Source organism: Megascapheus bottae, chromosome 8 (genome assembly GCF_031878675.1).
Source record: "Megascapheus bottae isolate mThoBot1 chromosome 8, mThoBot2.hap1, whole genome shotgun sequence".
NCBI lineage: Eukaryota > Metazoa > Chordata > Mammalia > Rodentia > Geomyidae > Megascapheus > Megascapheus bottae.
Genome location: NC_143516.1, coordinates 9,673,011 through 9,691,502, shown reverse-complemented (window position 1 = coordinate 9,691,502; position 18,492 = coordinate 9,673,011). Strand labels below are relative to the sequence as shown.

Genomic DNA, 18,492 nt, shown 5'->3' with positions numbered 1-18,492 from the left:
GGGATTCAATGATTCGCTCATCCCTGTCACCACTATCAGCATACTTACGCTTCTATGATGACTTAGTTGAACTTATAATGTTCATAGGAATGATGCTCGAGCTGTTTTCTTTAAACCTTACTTGTACCAGTCCAGAAAGGGAAAACAACAAAATGGACAATTCAGGGAAGTTTCTAAATTTGCTCTTTTTTTTTTTCTTTACCATCTGCTCTGTCTGTTGAATGTCCTTTGCTGTGTCTCTCACAGAAGGGTTGGACAAGTCACACAGGGAGCAGAGGAGGTCCAGGTAGGTTCTTGCCTGTTCCTGCAGAGCCCGGAAGTGTTTGACCTGCATAAAACACAATGATCAGAATAAAGTACACACGCTTATTGTTGAAGCTGTGAATATCTGTGGATCACTCTTATAAGCCTAGCGACTCAGGCGGCTGAGCTCGAAGGATCTTGATTATGATCCAGCCCAGCCCAACAAATCCAACAGGCAATCTTGGAGACAAATGCCAGCATGAGTTTGGGGCTTTAGGGGAGTGAGGCAGGAACAAAGGAGGCTTGGGCTTCCTGTCTGTACAGGAAATTCATGGCTTACTCTCTTCTTTCCATAAACTTAAGAAAGGCTGTTGGTTCTCTTGTCTCTTTTCTTTTCTTTTTTTCTTTTTAGGTGCAAGACCAGGACTCAGGCTCGGTACCTGCATCCCCTTTTGCTCATTGGCTAGCGTTCAATCAGCAGAGCCATACCTCCAACCCCAAGGATTTCTCAGATCTTCGAGTCTAGGGAGGCTGTGTTTTAGGGGCCAGGCATAAAGCACACAGCCCTAGGAGAGCAGCAGGGTGCATACACAAGCATGCAGCACTGAGTCTGGGAGTGCTGAACAGCAGGTGGAAAAGTAAAGGTGGACATGGAGGAAAATGTGAGAAAGAAGTGCTCACACTCACAAGGAGTGTGTCTCTAAGATCTCTGGGGAGCAGCGGGCCAGCAGATGTGCCAGGAGGAGCCAGCCTTGCCACAACATGAGACAAGCTATACCAGAAGAGGAAAAGGGCAAAGCTTCCAGGCTGGAGCACTGTGGACAGGAAGGGGAAGGAGTCAGGGAGATGGACAGAGGCTGAGTCATGAAGGCCTGTGCATCCCAGTTGGAGACAAGAGGTTGTGTAGAGCTTCTTGGCCTCCAAACACAGAACTGTTGACGTCTGAGGCTCAGCGCCTTGTCGTGCCAAGTCCCGTGCTGAACGTGGTGGGATGCTCTGTGCTGTCCTATGCTGGTCCAGGTTTGTACCAGGGGAGGTCGGGAGCGTCCTCCTCACTCCCAGCGGTGACAACAGGAAGTGTGTCTAGTTTGCTAAATGTCTCCTCCAGGGCCAGTCAGCCCTTCTTCCCACACAGGAGCCAGAGCTTTGGTTCCGTGGGATGAAGACAAGGGGACTCAGTTATCAAAAAGCTTCTTTTGGGGGGACAGAGCAGCCTATGCACAGGATGTGGGACAAAATATAAAATTTACTCCAAATGTGATGGGAAGACACTGGGGGGCCACACGAGCTGCACTAGGCCACTCTTAGCACATGCGGAGAACGTCCTGCAGTTGGCACACTCAGCAATGACACAGTGTGCATCTAGCAGGACTCTCCTGGACACGTCCTCAACACAGATATATTCCTAAGTCAGAACCACCACGTGCTGTGTTCAATACAGAAAGTGACCGGGATTGCAACCACTATCTAGCATGTTGTGTGATTATAGGTTCCAAACAAATTTTAGAAATGACAAGAGAATACAAGATCAGAACTCTATTTTTAATGTACTTAACTTAAAAGAATAATGATTTATTTGGAAATTTAAGTAGTTTGCCTAGTTCCAAAAGAACTGGAGGCAGCCTAGATATCCTTTATGATGGAACACTTACAATGGGTTTTTTTTATACAAAAATAACTTCAAAGGTGAGTGTGATATTTGTTTCCATTTCCCCAAATTCTTTGCCTGATGAAAAATATGCTATTTTTAATGGAACTAAATTGTTGGGATGAGGGAATGTACAGTTATTATACACATATGAAGCAGTTAGCACAGGAGAGATGGTAAGCAAACAACATGCATCCTGGGACAAGGATCAAGATGCCAATCAAACCCGTCTGTCTGCCTTTGAAGTGGTTGAGTCAGTAGCATGACTGTGCAGGTGTGCGTGTGTGTGTGTGTGTGTGTGTGTGTGTGTGTGTGTGTGTGTGTGTGTGTGTGTGTGTGTGTATGAGCCAGGCAAGGGCCTATTCAGTTTAACATGATCACAGATGTCCAGGGGGAATGCTAACAAACTAGCAAAGCAACAAAGCAAGAAAGAAAGTAGAAGCAATGCAGCTGAGATCCAACTATCCCTAACACTTCTAATTCCCTTGTGTGGCTACTTCCAAGTGGGTGGCAATCCACTGAGAGAGTTACAGAAGGGCAGAAACAGTGAACCGCAGAACTACAGAATCTGGAACCCAAGGAGGGGTTACAAATTTACTCTGGGAAAGTGTGGACTTTCAGGAGAAAGTCCTGTTCTGGAAAAAGCCATAGTATGAATAGATCCCCCCCCACCCATGTACCTTCCCCCATCATTTGCTCTTTAGGTATTATTTTTAGTAACAAAGGAGAAAAATCTGTTGATAATGAAGAGCCATAAGACAAGGAATGATTTAAGAAAACTTGGAGTGGAAAGAACATGAAGATGTTTACATAAGAGGGATTTTCTTTTCAGCCACAACTGAGTGCTAGTCAGCCAAGAAGAGTGACATCTTGGCACTTGCAGGAAGGTGGATGGAGGTGGAGATCAGTCGGGGATTACAAGTGTCACATTTCTTCTCCTATGTGCAATGTAGAGAAAAAATGGTGTGAAAGTAAAAGAATACGGAAGGGTATATGGGGAGAAGTGGGCAAAGAGAGGGGAAGAGAATGGATCTGACTTAAGTATGTTAAAAAAGCATGTGTGGAAATGGAAAATAAAATTTTGTACTTTATATAACTAATGTATGTTAAAAATTGTAAATTTTCAAAAGGTAGAATGTGTGTGTGTGTGTGTGTGTGTGTGTGTGTGTGTGTGTGTGTGTTTTATTGTTTTCGTTTTTGTTTTGGTGCCAGTTCTGGGACTTGAACTCAGGGCCTGGATATTGTCCCTGAGCTGTTATGCTCAAGGCTAGAGTTTTCCCACTTGGGCCACAGCTTCACATCTGGTTTTTTAAAGAAATGTTTTGGTGGGAGTAGGGAAGGGTAGGTTTACTGGAGATGAGAATCTTATGGTCATTCCTGTCAAGATATCTTTGAACTGTGATTCTCAGACCTCAGCTTCTTGAGTAGCTAGGATTGTGGATGTGAACCCAAAGCCTGGCTGTTTCTGCTATTTCTTATCGACTCAGAGACAGCCAACTTTTATTTGCTTTGTTCTGATACAAGTTTTGTGAAATATAGTGTGTATACTTACTTAGATCCTTTCCCGATATAAATCATCTCAATTACTTAAGCCAGAAAGAATAGGTCAAGTATGTGTTACACAGCATATTTTCTACTGAGCAATAACTCTACTGAGCATCTTCACTTGAATTAGTAGGAAATTACTAGGTTGAGAGAAATTAAATATGTAGCCAATCGCTAGTCAGTGATCAAGCTTCAGAGTTGATTGTTGGTTACAGACTCAACCTGCATGCTTTCTGGGTCTCCATGCTCACAGTATCCTGTCCATCTTCATGGCTGGAACTAGAGTCAGCCTTATTACCTAGCCATACTTATTTCCCAGAAGGAAGCCAGTACAGGTTGCTACATCAAAGACAATTAGTATGTTTTGACGGAGTGAATAACTCACAAGAATAACATTGTTTTGTAGGTGGTGGTGTTCTGTATTTGATTTTTGTTGTTGTTTTTAGGGGAACAAATGGGGGCACAGAAAGGGAGGGTCAAAAATGCAGCCATGCTATTTAGTATATACCACTTAGAAAATGAACTGTACAACTTGTGGGCGGGGATGAGCGGGGAAAACTGAGGAAAAGAAAAGGATGAAGAAATATTGTACAAAACAAACAAACAAAAAGAAATGTACTCATTGCCTAACTTATGAAATGGTAACCCCTCTGCACAGTGCCTTAATCACAATAAAACTAAAACTATGTTTAGAAAAAGAATAGCAAACTTTCAGGAGTTTCCTACCTGTTTCATGGCTTCTGTCCTGCTAAGAGGTGGCTGTGGGTTCGATTTTAAGTCTGGCTGGACTGCAGAAAGCCAGGCCTGGCACTGCTGCAGAGTATCCTGCCGGCTGACATGCTTCTGAAGCTCATGTTCCAGACTCTGGTACACCTGAGACAAGACAGTCGTGCTAAGCCTGTGAGCGCGTCCTTCTATCCCAGCACATCGAAACTAAGGGATAGAGTGCCCCCTGGGGCCACCTCAATCCCGTGCACATGTCAAAGGAGGTCACATGTGTTCCCAAAATTTTAATGGGTACATGCTAGCCTACAATTTCTTGACCCAGCCACATGTCTCGATGTGATACTGCCTAAGAGTGTTGAAATGCATAAAATTGTTGATAAAAATCTAATAAATGTAAGTGAAGAGATTCTATGTTTTTGTAATGGTCTGGGGGCTTGAACTCAGGGCCTAGGTTCTGTCCTTTTGCATTTTCATTCAAGGCTAATTCTGTACTACTTAAGCCACAGCTCCAATTTAAGGGTATTTTCCCCCCAGTTAATTTGGGAAAAGAGTCTCATGAACTGTCCTGTCCAAGCTGGCTTTGAAATGTAATAATCAGATTTAAGTAGTTAGGATTATAGGTGTAAGCCACTAGCACTCAGCTCAGTCAAAGGTTTTTAAAAACATTTCCCCCAGATGGTATAAATACTACACTTTGGTTTAAGCTAGGAACTAAAATTGAAGATAAAGCATCATCGTAAAGAAACATAAGCAACATTTCTGATTCTGATGCTTCTCATATGATGAGAACTAAATGATCACAGAGAAGGGTGAGACAACTCATGCTTTCTCTCATCTTGCAAGTTGTATTTCAGAACAATAACCCAGAGAAATTCACACACTTGTTTGATATTTCTTCTCAATTAACGAATCCTCAACTGTGCAACCAATTTTCAATGCACTCATCAATGCACATTAGGAAACAATTATATATCTCTTGCAGATCAAGGTGAAATATACCTATGATGCTTCCTGAGCAAAAAAATTCTATTAGGAAAACAAGAGTCGAGCATGGGTGGCTCATATTTGTTATCCTGTCTACTTGGGAGACAGAAATCATACAGATCAAGTCTAGGCCTATGTAGGCTAAAAGGATGAGAAATAAAAAAGCAAAAAGAGCTGGTGGTATGTGGCTGAAATTTAAGATGCTTGAGGCCCTCCATTCGAATCTCACTACTTCTCCTCTCTACCTCCCTCCTCCCCCCAACAAAATTAGAAAATGAGTTTTGTGTGGTATACTTTTCCTCACTGAGATAACAGGACTAATAACTGAACATTGCTTTTCTTGGACATCTGTCAAGCTCACCATTTTTCTCTGATGCTGAGCCCACTCCTTTTATGCTTGTTCTACTCCAGAACAAGACAGAATGATTTTTGTTCTCTATTGTTTTTGAGAATTTCGTGTGCATCTATGTTCTTAGAGTCTCATCTGCTTTTGATATTTTTTGATGATTTTTTTACAATTACTTTGGTCTTTCCAACGTTTACTAATGTCTCTCCTAAAACACTTTAAGTCATAGCCCCACAATTCAAATACATAGAAAAGAAAGCCTGCAGTGCAGACATAAGCTGGCAATTTGTTGGTTCAGCAGATGAATGATCCATGCACAGTAATGTTTTGTCTTCTCTCTTCTTTTCCTCTTGTGATTTTTCCCTCTTTTAAAGTAACATTTGGAAGGTAAAGTGCTATATCCGATAATTTTATATCACATAGGACTCATTTGAAAATAACCAATGAAGACCATTCTCTGCAGCCCAGTCAAAAATGCATGGGCATCACTGGCACATGCCTATACTCCTAAAATACTCAGGAGACTGAGAGCTGACAATCACAGTTCAAAGCTACCCCAGGGAAGATCAATCCAAGATATTCATCTCCAATTAATCAGAATCTTCAAAAGCCAGAAGTAGAGCTATGGCTCAAGTGGTAGAACACCAGGCTTGAACACACAAAAAAGCTAAGGGACAGCATCAAGGCCCTGAGTTTAAGTCCTAGTAATGGCACAAGTGAACAAAATAGAACATAAACAATCTTCAAAAACTTATCAAACTTTCTAAGATAACATTTATAGTTCTTGAATAATATAAGGCAATTCACATGCTAAGTTTTTATTAAAAAGATGTTTTACTTGCCTTAAATTTATTTCTATCATTAAGGATTTCATTTCAATGGAAATCTTCCTATTACTGATACTGACTCTTCTCAATTTCTATATGAATGCATCAAAGTATTAGAATAGAGACTAGACTATACAAAGTTGTTTAAAAGATGCTTGGGAAGATTGAAAAATACATTTATTTTAATTGCTAAAGAATAAGAGGAAAATTAGAAAAATATTTCCATGGTGTGCAATAATTAAAAACAATCAAAACAATCTTAAAAACATTTTCCTACCATCTGTTCACTGAGGAAAGGGGTTGGATAAAACTGAGTATGTGAAATTTAGTCACACCAAAGATTTGGCCTCCTCCTTTGCATTCACGTTGATTGTGAAATCTGCCTCTGGCTACAAAACAGGATGATCCTGCAGACTATTTTTGGAAACCTCCAGACTGGACCAACTTTTCTCTCACTCATCACAGTGAGTGAAGGTTCTAGAAGGTTCTAGAATGCTCACCCTCTGGGCAGTGCTGCAGATGGCTGAGTAGCTGTCCCCTGCGCCTTGCAGGTGAGCTTGTACACTCTGTCTCAGCTTTGCCTGCAGGTGGTCAGCACACTGTCCAATCAGAGTGTCCCCTTTCTCCTTAAGGCTGTTTAAACGGTCTTCAAAACCAGCAATCTCCTCCATTATTGCCTGCAAATAAAACAGATTCAGACTTCCCACAAATCCACGTCAGTGTGGAAGCAACTAGTCATCAAACAGACAAAGATCAACAACTTCACAGTCCAATTCTTCTCTTGTTTTTTTTGGAAGTGTTTTCAATTTATTGTGGTCACATATTGACAAAATACTGGAAAAGAGGGATATTCCTCAAGGAAGAGTTTCATGTTGGGGGAATGTGGGGTTGGGTGCGGTTGTTTGTGCCTGTAATGCTAGAATTCAAGCGCAAAGACAGAAGATTGTGAGTTCAAGGCTATCCAGGGTTATACAACCAGACTCTGTGCATCAAAACCTAGAGTTGCAACACTTGCAGACATGCGTGCACACACACATTCACAGGCACACATGTGTATGTACTCACATGTGTGTACACACACTCTCCCATGCACACACACTCACACACACACACACACAGGCAGCATGGTCAATTCTGCTCACAGAGCAGACATCTCACCTTGTGGTGAGCTAGCTGCTGGGTAATTGTCTCCAAGCTGCTTGTTTCCAGAAGATCAGGTGCCACAAGCCTGCCAGACACCTGCAGCAGCCATTTTTCTACCTCTTGAAGCTCACTGTTGTAGTCTTCGTGGTCTTTGACTTTCGCCTCCAGACTGAGGACACGTTCCTTGTAAAATCAGGTGACCATTAGAGGTGGTATGCACCAAATAACCTACTCAAACATACTGCTGAGTTTCAGAATGCACAGATAGGATTATTTATGGCCCAAAACAAATGGAATCAAGCAGAAGTACAGTCCGTGAGTTTGTGCTGGGCATGTACAAGGCTCCAGATTCAATACATAGCAACAAGTAAAAATGAAACAAATAGAAGAGCAATGGAAATGAAGGGATATTTTTTTCATGTCATTTACATACCCATCTGCTCACAGGAAAAATAAAGACTCCATTCAGTCCTTAAAACTGACAGAGTAAAAGGAGTCAGGACTTTACTGTGTCTAAACCTCAGATTTCTTCTTACCTTCCCCATGCTGCAGAGGTCCTGGTAGTCACTCTGCAGTTTGTCCACTTTGTCTCTTAAAGTGGCACTGTGCACCAATTCCAAAAGCGCTTCCCCCTTCTCTCGCACTGAGTTGACCAATGGCTCATGGGACAACATTATTTGTTGCAGTGACTAAAATGATAAAAACCACGACAACAACAAAAAGAATAAAACACAGAGAGAGCTTACAAGATGAATATACAGATGCCTGGGGCATGCACAATACAACAGACCTCCAAAAAAGATCTAGCATGTATTTTCTGAATTAGTAACTAAAAAGCACTAAATGCACAGAATGGCTAGGGTAGCTAATACACTTTTAAAATAAGCTTTACCAGGAAAGTAGTCACATAGCTCTTTACTATGTGGGAAAGAAAATAGGAAGCAGAATCCCGTTGGCTAAATATGACACAGTTGATGGTTCTGCTTTCTACTCCATTCCTTTCAACAGAGATAAGTAAATCTCAACAAAAAATAGAGAGAGCCCACTCTCTTTTGATTCTGGAGTCATAAGAGTATGTTTCGGCTTGAATAAGATATGGCCTTAAGGAGATAAATTCCAGCTAGCATCTTGCTGTGTTAAGATAAAAATACTACTTAAGTAGATCAGGAATTTGGTTGGGGGTTGGGAAGATGTGGCATCTTCAAAGATAAGCTGCCAAGCTTGGCAAGGAAGGAGGCAAAGCCTGGAAATAGAGATTGGTTGGAGGTGCTTGCGCAAGCTTCTGGCAGAAACAAAAATTGGGTATCACCAGCGGCACTGCCGTGACTACCACTATCATTTTGGTCCACTTAAAACACAGGCGATCTAACATATGCTTAGATAGTGCTTCAAAAATTCTAGCAGATAAAATCTCCATACCATGTATACCAGTATGGACATTAGTATTTATTCTTTAGTATTTATTTCTAAGCTGTTCAGCTATTATTGGTCAATTCGAATTTACTGCCTTTCAATCATTATTGCACCTCATTTTTAATGTATCATTCTAGGCCTTGGACACCCAAAGATGGGTGGTGAGCGCAATATGGTACAGGATCCTGATGGCAAGAAGAATATCCAGGAGATGGATAAATCTATACCATACTGTTGGGGAAAGGTCTGAATTGATAACAATTTGGGGATATTTTCCCTGCCGGGGTAAATAATTCAACGGTAGTGAATCTAGTTTGCCAAATCAGTCCTTCCTAGGTCAGAGTATTAGAGAACAGGTTTGTGTAAGACAAAATAAGTGACAGCCTGCCTGAGTCATCTCCCTCCTAGTGTGTCCCCTCAGGACCCCCACAGGCACCTTCCCATCGGCAGCCAGGGACTACCTTGTATTTCGATAGCTGAGCTTTCTTCTCGTATAATTCCATCTTGGGTTCTTCAGGATTACGAAGGATGTCCTGGTGCTCGGAGAGCCACCGAGTCAGGGCTTTCCATTTATCAGAGAATTCCTTGGCTAAATGAAGACCTTTCTCCAGGGTCATGTGCTCTTTCCGGACAGTGCTGGTCAGTTCCCCCAGCTTCTCCATATGACCGTGGATCTCCCTGCTTAGTGTCTCAGCCTCGTCCTCCTCCAAGAATTTCATAGCCCTCTCTCCTTTCTCTCGGGCTGATTTCAGTAAACTTTGGCCTCTCTCCATGTCTTTTAACAAAACCTGAGAAAGAGAGCACAAAATAAACAACTATAATTCTATTTATTTCTTTTTAAGTCTCATTTTTAAGGTATGTTTCCCTTTCAGAAAACCTTGTACAGTTATTTCTAGGCCTGACCTTGACAGGAATCAGAAATACTTTTTTTTTTAAACGTCAACCGATAGTTGAAAAGTCTTGGTAAATATATCATTTCTACATTACAGACTTCTCTCTAGACATCTGGATTATGAGTCTTGCTAGGCAAGCACTCTGCCCCGGACTGCTGACCTGCGTGCTCTCACTTTCTTTCTAAGATAGCATCTCACGCTTTTGCCAATGATATTGTCACCATGAGATCCCTCTAACTCCACCTCCCAAGTGTATATAATTGTAGCTGTGTGCCACCAGCTCCAGATCATGATTCACAACTCTTTGTTAAGGCACAGGCTAGAGAGAGGATTTGGACTTTTTTCCTCTTCATATCTAAATGTCAAACATTCTCATGTTAAGATGTCATGGGCACCTGTGCTTAAGCCATTCAGATGACACACAGGCAGAAGCTAGCTCTGGCCTGGAAGAGCTGTTAACAATATTTGGAGTGAAGGGCCGGAAGTTTGGCCTAGTGGTAGAGTGCTTGCTTGGCATATACAAAGACCCAGGTTCGATTCCTCGGTACCACATACATAGAGAAAGTTGGAAAAGGTGCTGTGTCTCAAATGGTAGAGCTCTAGCCTTGACAAAGCCCAAGGACAGCGGTTAGGTTCTGAATTCAAAGCCCCACAACTGCCCCCCCCCTCTCGAGAGAGAGAGAGAGAACTGAGAAGCTGGGGCTCACTGGTCACATGGCATCAGGATGAACAGACAGCTTACAGGATCTACATGAGGAATGAAGAGCCAGGGGAGGACAGGTGTTGCACGTGCAACAGGAATGGTTGTATGCTCACCTCCATGGTCTTCAGTTTTTTCCCCATCAACACTTTATCTACTCTATCAATCTGAGTAGCCACATTCTTGAAATTCTTTTGAGTAGAGCTGTACCAGTCAGAATAGGAACTGAGGGCCAGTTCAGATTCCTCCAAACTCTGAATCTCCTCTTCCAAGAACTTGATTTGCTCCTATGAAAATAAGGAGAAAATTGAACTGTGAATGAAATCCCACGTCGGGGTGTTGGTGGACCACCAGGTGTCTATGCCTTTGGCCTGCTGAGGCCAGCTGGACTCCATGAGCGCAGGTGGTCCTCTCACCAGCACTTGGAGAAGCAGGGCCTGGTATCTGGAGGTGAGCTGGGTAGCCTGGATGCCCATTCTGCTGTTGACATGACTCTCGTCTAGTATCTCCTGGGTTCTGGTTCCCACTTCTTCAACTTCATCTCTGTGTGCAGACACTTCTTCATGCCATTTCTGAAATGAAGGAAAGAGGCAAAGACTCAACCCCTACTCATTCTTGAGGGAGACAAATATCATATGCACCTTCTCAATACAATATTTATGTCTGAAATATCATTAGACCAAAATATGGTTTTGAAAAGGTGTCATATATAACTGAGTACTTTATACTTTAAAAATTATCCTATAGCAAAACAGTACGAAAACTGAGTGGTTATCAATCTGGAAATTTTTCTGGGGTACTCAGGTTAAAAACTTTAAAAAAAATTGATACATTGCCAGACTCCAGCCAGTGGCTCATGCCTGTAATCCTACTCATGAGGCTGAAATCTAAGGATCACAGTTCAAAGCCAACCCCGGGCACAAAAAGTCTGTAAGAATCTTATATCTCCAATGTAACCACCAGAAAACCAGAGGTGGCACTGTGACTCAAGTGCTAGAGCTAGTACTAGAGCTAGTGCTTCAGCCTTGAGCTGAAGAGCTCAGAGACAGCACCCAGGCACAGAGTTCAAGGCCCACAACCAACAATAACAACAAAAAAAATTGAAATATATGTTTTACCTGTGCTTTGGAACAGTTTCTAAATTAGTGAAAAATGGAAAAAATTTCCTGTGAATTATTGTGGATATGAGCATAGAGAAATGCACAAAACTCAAAGTTATATAATAATTATGAAGTATTATTTTAATGCATCAAATTTAAAAAACTATATATTAGAAATGTAATTTAAATAATGATATTGCTATTATTTATGTATTTTTACCAAGTAGCAGGCAATAGTGAATAAAAATGCAAAATATTGAGCTATTATAGACTGTTCTATTCAAATCATTTTACTTATTTTAACTTTCTTAGACAAGCAGAAAGCAATCTTCTCAAATGTAAGCCTTAGAAAAATTAATTTTTTGTGCCAATCTTGGGCTTGAACTCAAAGGCTGGCTGATGACCATGAGCTTTTTGCACTCAAGACTAGTGTTCTACTTCTGGCTTAGTTGATACTTAATTAGAGGTAAAAGTCTTACTGACTTTTCTGTCTGGGCTGGCTTCAAACTGTGATCCCCAGAGCTCAGCCTCCTGAGTTAGTATTACAGGCATGAGCCATCAACATCTGGCAAAAATCAAATATTGCAATGAAGCAAAGCACGTAAGCTAAGCACCTATTTGAAGAGGGTCAGAATTTCATGAGAAGTACCTTCATCTGATGTAGCTGTATCTCCTTGGTCGCCCGGTTAGACTGCCGTTCTTTCCTGACGCTAACTTTCTCTTCCATTTTTGTGAGCCATTCATCTACCTGCTGGAACTTCTGCTCCATGAGCCTCAGTTTATTCACCACATTGTTGAAATGCATCCGGGTCTCCGACAGTTTGTGCTGGTAAGTCTGCCAGTCCTGCCGGAGTGACTCCAGGCTCCGGTCCTCTGCCTGTGGGATGCCCCATGGAATCACATCTTCTCTGGTATGCAGCACTGAGTTGAGCAGCGCCTGTCCCTCTGCACAGTGTACCTGCAGCTCCTTCAGGGAAAAGGCATGGCTGTAATATTTTACCTATGGTTCACGCTGCACAGTCAGCCAACTGAGGCAGCTTGTACTTCCTATTAAGGTAGTACTATTTTATTCTTCCCTATGGTAAGACATAACTGAGACTTAGTACAGCTCATAATCTTCTGGAGAAGCCCAACACTTATTGCTTTGACATCCAAGATCTCAGGGCCACAAAGATAGGAACAATGGATCCTCTTTTGGTAAGGACAGATCCTTTTCCAGGGATGGACTAATAGGAATGCTGTGGACCAATCCAATTAGATTTGGAGGATACCAAGAATGCAAATCTGCAAGGATGGGTTATCACACCAAAGAGAAGCCCAGGTATAAATATATTTCCTCTGCCAAAAGTTCACCTCCGTGGATTTACCCTACAATCGTCAGTGTGACCAAATCTTATTTTAAAAGAAAAGAAAAATCATATAATTAAGGATGTTGGTAAATGGTTTTATACAGATTTACCATCTACCATCTTGCAGGAGTGGGGCACCTGTGGCCCAGGTGACATATAAGACCTAAAAATCATGTGGCATGTGCCAGGACAAACATGTATTCTTCTCATCTGCTGCCCACAGCTTTCACGTTGTATTGTAAGTGCTAAATGAGTGAAGAGGGCAATTGGCTAGACCAACCTCCCCACTGTGTCTGCCATCTTGTCCCACATTGCAGCCTGCTACTTGAGCACAACCTTTTCTCTAGCTCATTTAATTTCCTTTCCTAGAACTCTGCTCCTGGAACTGTATCATCAGCAGCGGGAATAGGAGTCATAACCATAGGCGTAAGGTACCCTGAGCAGTTTGACTTAACATTGTGTCACACTTTATTGACTCCCGCTGTGGTATCTCACATCAAAGCTTATCTTTCAGGACACAGGCAAATGTATCCATCAACAATATAAGTTAGGTCACTAGTTGCTCCTATCAGGGGCCATCCTAATAGCTGAAAGCATTTCCCGAGAGAGCCAGTTCTGGTGATTCACATTGCCTACCAAAAGATGGGTGCTGGTGGTTCATTCCTGCAATCTTGGCTACTCAGAAATCTGAGATCTGAGGGTCATGGTTGGAAGAAAGCCTGAGCAGGAAAGTCTGTGAGATACTTGTCTCCAATTAAACAGGGAAGTATAAAAGGAAAAAAAAATGGCTCAAGTGGTTGAGTGGCTGCTTCAAACAGAAAAAGGTAAATTAGACTATGAGGCCCTGAGTTCAAGGCCCAGTAGTATTGCACACAGACACACAGACGCACACAGATACACAAATGCCTACCAAAAGACCTCAACTTGTATTTACTTCCAAGGACACAAAATCGCTAAGATCAAGTCTTGCAAGAGCTGATCTCAATGCATATAAATATGTATCAGGAATCTGTTGTAACCTCCCATTGGTTAAAATAAGAATTCCATGTTCACAGGGAAGAATCCTCTGCTTTTGAATAAAGGAGACTTTACCTGAAGATCTCGAAGTGTTGTCTCGTGAGTGCAGGCATCTCCTTCAAGAATGGAATATCGCTCAAGCTTCTCCTGTTCTTGCCCCAGCCAGACTTCGAATGCCTTTAAGTCCCTCTGATACTCTTGGTGCAAGCGAACAAGTTTTTCATCCTTGGTTACTGCTTCCTGCAATTGGCATTTCAGATGATTAAGAGAGAGCCTGATGCTGTAATACTAGCTGAGGGTTGTGATAGGGTGAATATGTGACAATTTATTTTGCTTTGTTCTGTTTCCACTAGGATGTCACTTAAGAAAATAAAAAGCACGTTTTTAAACAAGCACAGGTCCAAAGACTTTTTGGATGAGCAGTGGGCTAGCCCTACCTTGGCCCTCTCTTTGATCGCGTGGTATCGATCCTGTAGCTCCTGGAATTCTAGCTGGGTGACATAATGCTCTGTCATGCCCGCCCCTTTGGCTTCAATGGTCTCCAGTAGGCTGCTGTGACTTAGTACTTCTTCATTTAATAACTAGAACATTTTTTGAGAATGACAGAGTTATTCATGCACAATCATATCTATTATCCTTCTCAAAAGAAGACTTTAATGGGGAGTTAATAATGATGTCAGATAATCCATCCATCTATGAATCCATTCACTAATAATGTACACATATTTGTACCTGGACAAATGCAAACTTGACAATATATCTGTGTGTTTTGTATTGAGCACAGAACTTTTTCTGAGTCACTAATTCCCATGTAAATATTTTATATTTCTCCTTAAAGATCTTGAAGTAGGGTATTGAAGTCCAGTCATGCCTGTACCTGACCAGGTGCTGGGGGCTGCTGGCATCTCAGACATCCTAGTGCCTCCCAGGAAGTAGAGGGAATTCTCCTCCCTGTGTCCAACAGCTTAGCAGTGAGGAAGGCTACTCATCGAATGCAGACTGAGGCTCTGCTTGCCTCAGGAAAGCTTTGCACATGGAGAATGAAGGTCTGAGGGAAGATGAGTCCCCTCCCTCAGGTGATGGGTGGTGCCGGAATCCCTGGGAACAGGGGTGGGCACTTGGGTGATAGATTACTAGGCCTCCAAGTCCAGTACCTGGGACTGGGAGTTACCTGTGACCCTGCACCCTTCCCTGAATCTATTTAAGCCTGAGCCAGTGCAGGCGCCATTACGCTATGCCATGTGTCTCCATGCTCAGGTTCCATGTCCTGTCTCCTGGCTGTTCACTATGATCTCCCAATTCTGCTCCAATGGAGAGCTGGTTGGTATTATAGATATTGTTTCTGTCATCTCTGGCCTGTTTCCTAACTGTATTGAGTGGGATTTTTGGCAGCTGGACTTTGAGGCAAGAGTCCATCTGTTCTCGTTTAAGATGTTCATTGTGGCATGATCCAAATGACCAGACACAGAATTTCTGTGCAAATGTGGTAATGATGGCTTATTACACGATGTGCTCTAAAGTGATTATTAAGCAAAAGCTTCTGGTAGTTATAGCATCCCTGGATATGATGATGAAGATTCAAAAGTGGCCATATAGCTCAGAGTACCTGCCAAACATGCACAGGGGCTGGGATGTCACTGTGGGCCCGGGGTGGTGGGGAAATAAAATGGCAATGTAAAAAATGTAATAAAGGGCCAGGAGTTTGGCCTAGTGGTAGAGTGCTTGCCTAGCATGCATGAAGACCCGGGTTCGATTCCTCGGTACCACATACATTGAAAAAAGCTGGAAGTGGTGCTGAGGCTCAAGTGGTTGAGTGCTAAGCCTTGAGAAAGTCCAAGGACAGGACTGGCAAAAAGAAAAATGTAACAAAAAGAAATCAGTTTGACTTGTTAAGATGAGCAGTATGGAGGGATGAACACGTATTATAAAATGGTTAAATTTTAAATGGTCATCACATAGGCTTATGTGATTGTCTTGGAGAAGGCCGTTTAGACGCACAATAAGCACAAACAGAATTCTGGTCTTATAAGGTGTTAGTCTTTAGAAGTCAAGCCTCACATGCCATCAGAGCTCAGTGAGGCCTGACCCGGTCTCTGACCTTGGCTTTTCCCAGTGCAGCTACTTTCTCCCTCAGCTCCGCATGCTGCCTCTCTGATTCGCTCAGGCTTCCCTCCACCCCGTCCATCCAGCCAGTGAACTGCCGCACATCATCCTGATAACTTGTCCATTTGGAAAGAGCTCCTTCGAGTTGACTGAAGGGGAACAGAAAGCACAGGAGAGTACATAGTGATGCCCTAGGCCCACGTCTGTACCTGGGGCCATTCTGCTCTCCTCAGCCAGCAGAGGGTCTGGGGAATCTATGTGAGTTTAATCATGGCATCTGTACATTACTGAACATATATTTATCTCTTGACTTTTGAGCAAATAGAAATAACAAAAGAAACATGGGGAGGGTAGGGAAAAGGAGGGGAAGAGTAGGCAAGTGAGGGAAGGGGAGGGGAGGAGAGGGGAAGGGAGGGGAGGGGAGGGGAGGGGAGGGGAGGAGAGGACAGAAGAGGAGAGGAGAGGAGAGGAGAGGAGAGGAGAGGAGAGGAGAGGAGAGGAGAGGAGAGTCCACAGGCACCATGTGTCAATACAGGCTGGCCTGTGTGATTGAGCGCACTCACCTTTTACACCGAATCGCCGTGGACAGGAGAGACGCCCACATGTCCTTCACAGCCTGCAGCTGCTGCTGAATGGCTGGGGCACCCTCTGCAGAGGTGTTCTGCAGCACGTATTCTCCCCTGGTCACTACCATTTTCATCTGAATCTCTTTCTCCTGCTTCACTGACAACAGGGCCTATAGAGCAAGCACAGAAGACCTTTCGATTGTACCTACTGTTCCTGGCTTCAAACAGTCCAGAAATCCTGAAGGTAGCAGGGTGTCATGAAGTATCTACAGCGTGCCCCAGGAAGTTTTGCTGGTGAGTGACAAGAGCGAGGCACCTGAGGCCTCTAAGGAGATTCGGCCCTGTAGACCTTGAGTCTTTTCTTAAGAATTCTTTCCTTTCACTGATATGTTATCCTGGCTTTAACAGGGGAAAATGTATTATATAGTAGAATTCATGAATTCTCAAAGGTCATAGAAAGAAATGCTTATAAAAGTTCAGGTCACGTGGGGGTTGGGGGGCGGGAAATGGGGACCAAGACATGTGAAAGGGTATCAATGTATGGGAATTAATGCACCATCTATCTGGCAAATATCATGTAACCCTTCTATTAATTACAATAAAAAAAACATATAAAAAAAGAAAAGGAAAAAAAAAGTTCAGGTCAGTGGCACAGCATCTCCGTTGAAATCGAATATATGTTTCAATATATATGCCTCCATCATATGGGAGTGAAATTTCAGCTCAGACTAATAAAGATGGTAGCAGCTTCCCCTTAAAAGTCCGAGCCTTACTTCTTTTCCAAAGCTGGACCTTACATTCTCCCCAGCCTACAACCCACCCCATGTGGCCCCCCATGTCCATTGCAAAAAAAAGAAAAGAAAACAAGATCTCAGCAACTTCTTTCTCTGGCTTTTGCTAATCATTTCCTTTTTCCTTTCTGTGGCAACATTCTCAGATCTATGCCCACTCATCTGCTAAGGCAAGTCTTCTGCTTTCCTTAAAAACTCCCAAGCTATTGGTCAGCCTCTTAACTCCACACTCCTGTGTCTCCACCAGCCTCACACATATCTATCTCCATCTGAGCTACTGTCTCCTGTCTTTCAACCTCGGTCTCAGACAAGGAAATGCTGGAGGACAAAGGCCACATTACATTCACCTTTGATTTTCTGGTGTGAAGATATAGTCATAATCGGCTAGAGGCCACCCATGAGACAAAGGACAGATCTGTGGGCACAGATTCATTACTTTCATCAGAAATTCAATGAAACTGACTCTTTAGCATGGGAGGAGTTGACAGATCCAAGCAACCAAAGAAGTTGAGTAAGATGAACAATGTTTTCAACTCTATAAAGTTCAGCATCAAAGTATTTCCCCCAAATAAACATGGCTGTGATCTAATTTAAAATGTTCTTCGCCCTGCTATCAAGAAAGTAACTAATCGGGGTTGTATTTGATTATACTGTGACCCTAGTCTAGGGTCACATAATTCAGGTCTGGTTAGGAGTGACTCTCTCGGACTACCACTCCCAGAATGCACTTCGAGATTCCTCAGAGACACAGCAGTGCATAACCAGGCCCAGCAGATGAAGGCTTGAGATGTCGTTGTGAAGCCAACAAGTTCCGTAAGGCCGAGGTCTCTAAGGGCACACACCTCCAGCTTGAGCATCCTGCTGTCCAGCACGCTTTTGTCGGATGTAGGGTGGCAGTAGGAGTCCAGCATGTGAACCGCATCGGTCATCCAGTCTTGTAATTCCCTCATCCCGAGGGAGAACTGATGGTGCTCGGCCACAATCCTGTCCAGCCTCGATACCTTCTCCTGGCAACGACAGAGATGCACGTCTAGCCACCCACTCCACAGAGCCTCCAGCAGAGCCGACGGCTACACACCATAGGAAGCCAGTGATTGG

General features: G+C 43.0%; 1 protein-coding gene across 1 annotated transcript in view; it reads right to left on the bottom strand.

The window, feature by feature from the left end:
• Syne1 (spectrin repeat containing nuclear envelope protein 1) overlaps positions 1-18,492 on the bottom strand; it is a 364,140-nt gene that overhangs the window by 160,678 nt on the left and 184,970 nt on the right. The window contains exons 62-75 of the mRNA XM_090337945.1: positions 18,237-18,401; positions 16,601-16,773; positions 16,033-16,186; positions 14,372-14,515; positions 14,010-14,174; positions 12,218-12,535; positions 10,885-11,040; positions 10,585-10,755; positions 9,337-9,663; positions 7,999-8,151; positions 7,478-7,645; positions 6,820-6,996; positions 4,163-4,309; positions 203-328 (exon numbers count right to left, since the gene is read on the bottom strand). Of these exons, the coding sequence (XP_090194071.1) occupies positions 203-328; positions 4,163-4,309; positions 6,820-6,996; positions 7,478-7,645; positions 7,999-8,151; positions 9,337-9,663; positions 10,585-10,755; positions 10,885-11,040; positions 12,218-12,535; positions 14,010-14,174; positions 14,372-14,515; positions 16,033-16,186; positions 16,601-16,773; positions 18,237-18,401 (2,544 nt within the window). The remainder of the gene's footprint in view (positions 1-202; positions 329-4,162; positions 4,310-6,819; positions 6,997-7,477; positions 7,646-7,998; positions 8,152-9,336; positions 9,664-10,584; positions 10,756-10,884; positions 11,041-12,217; positions 12,536-14,009; positions 14,175-14,371; positions 14,516-16,032; positions 16,187-16,600; positions 16,774-18,236; positions 18,402-18,492) is intronic.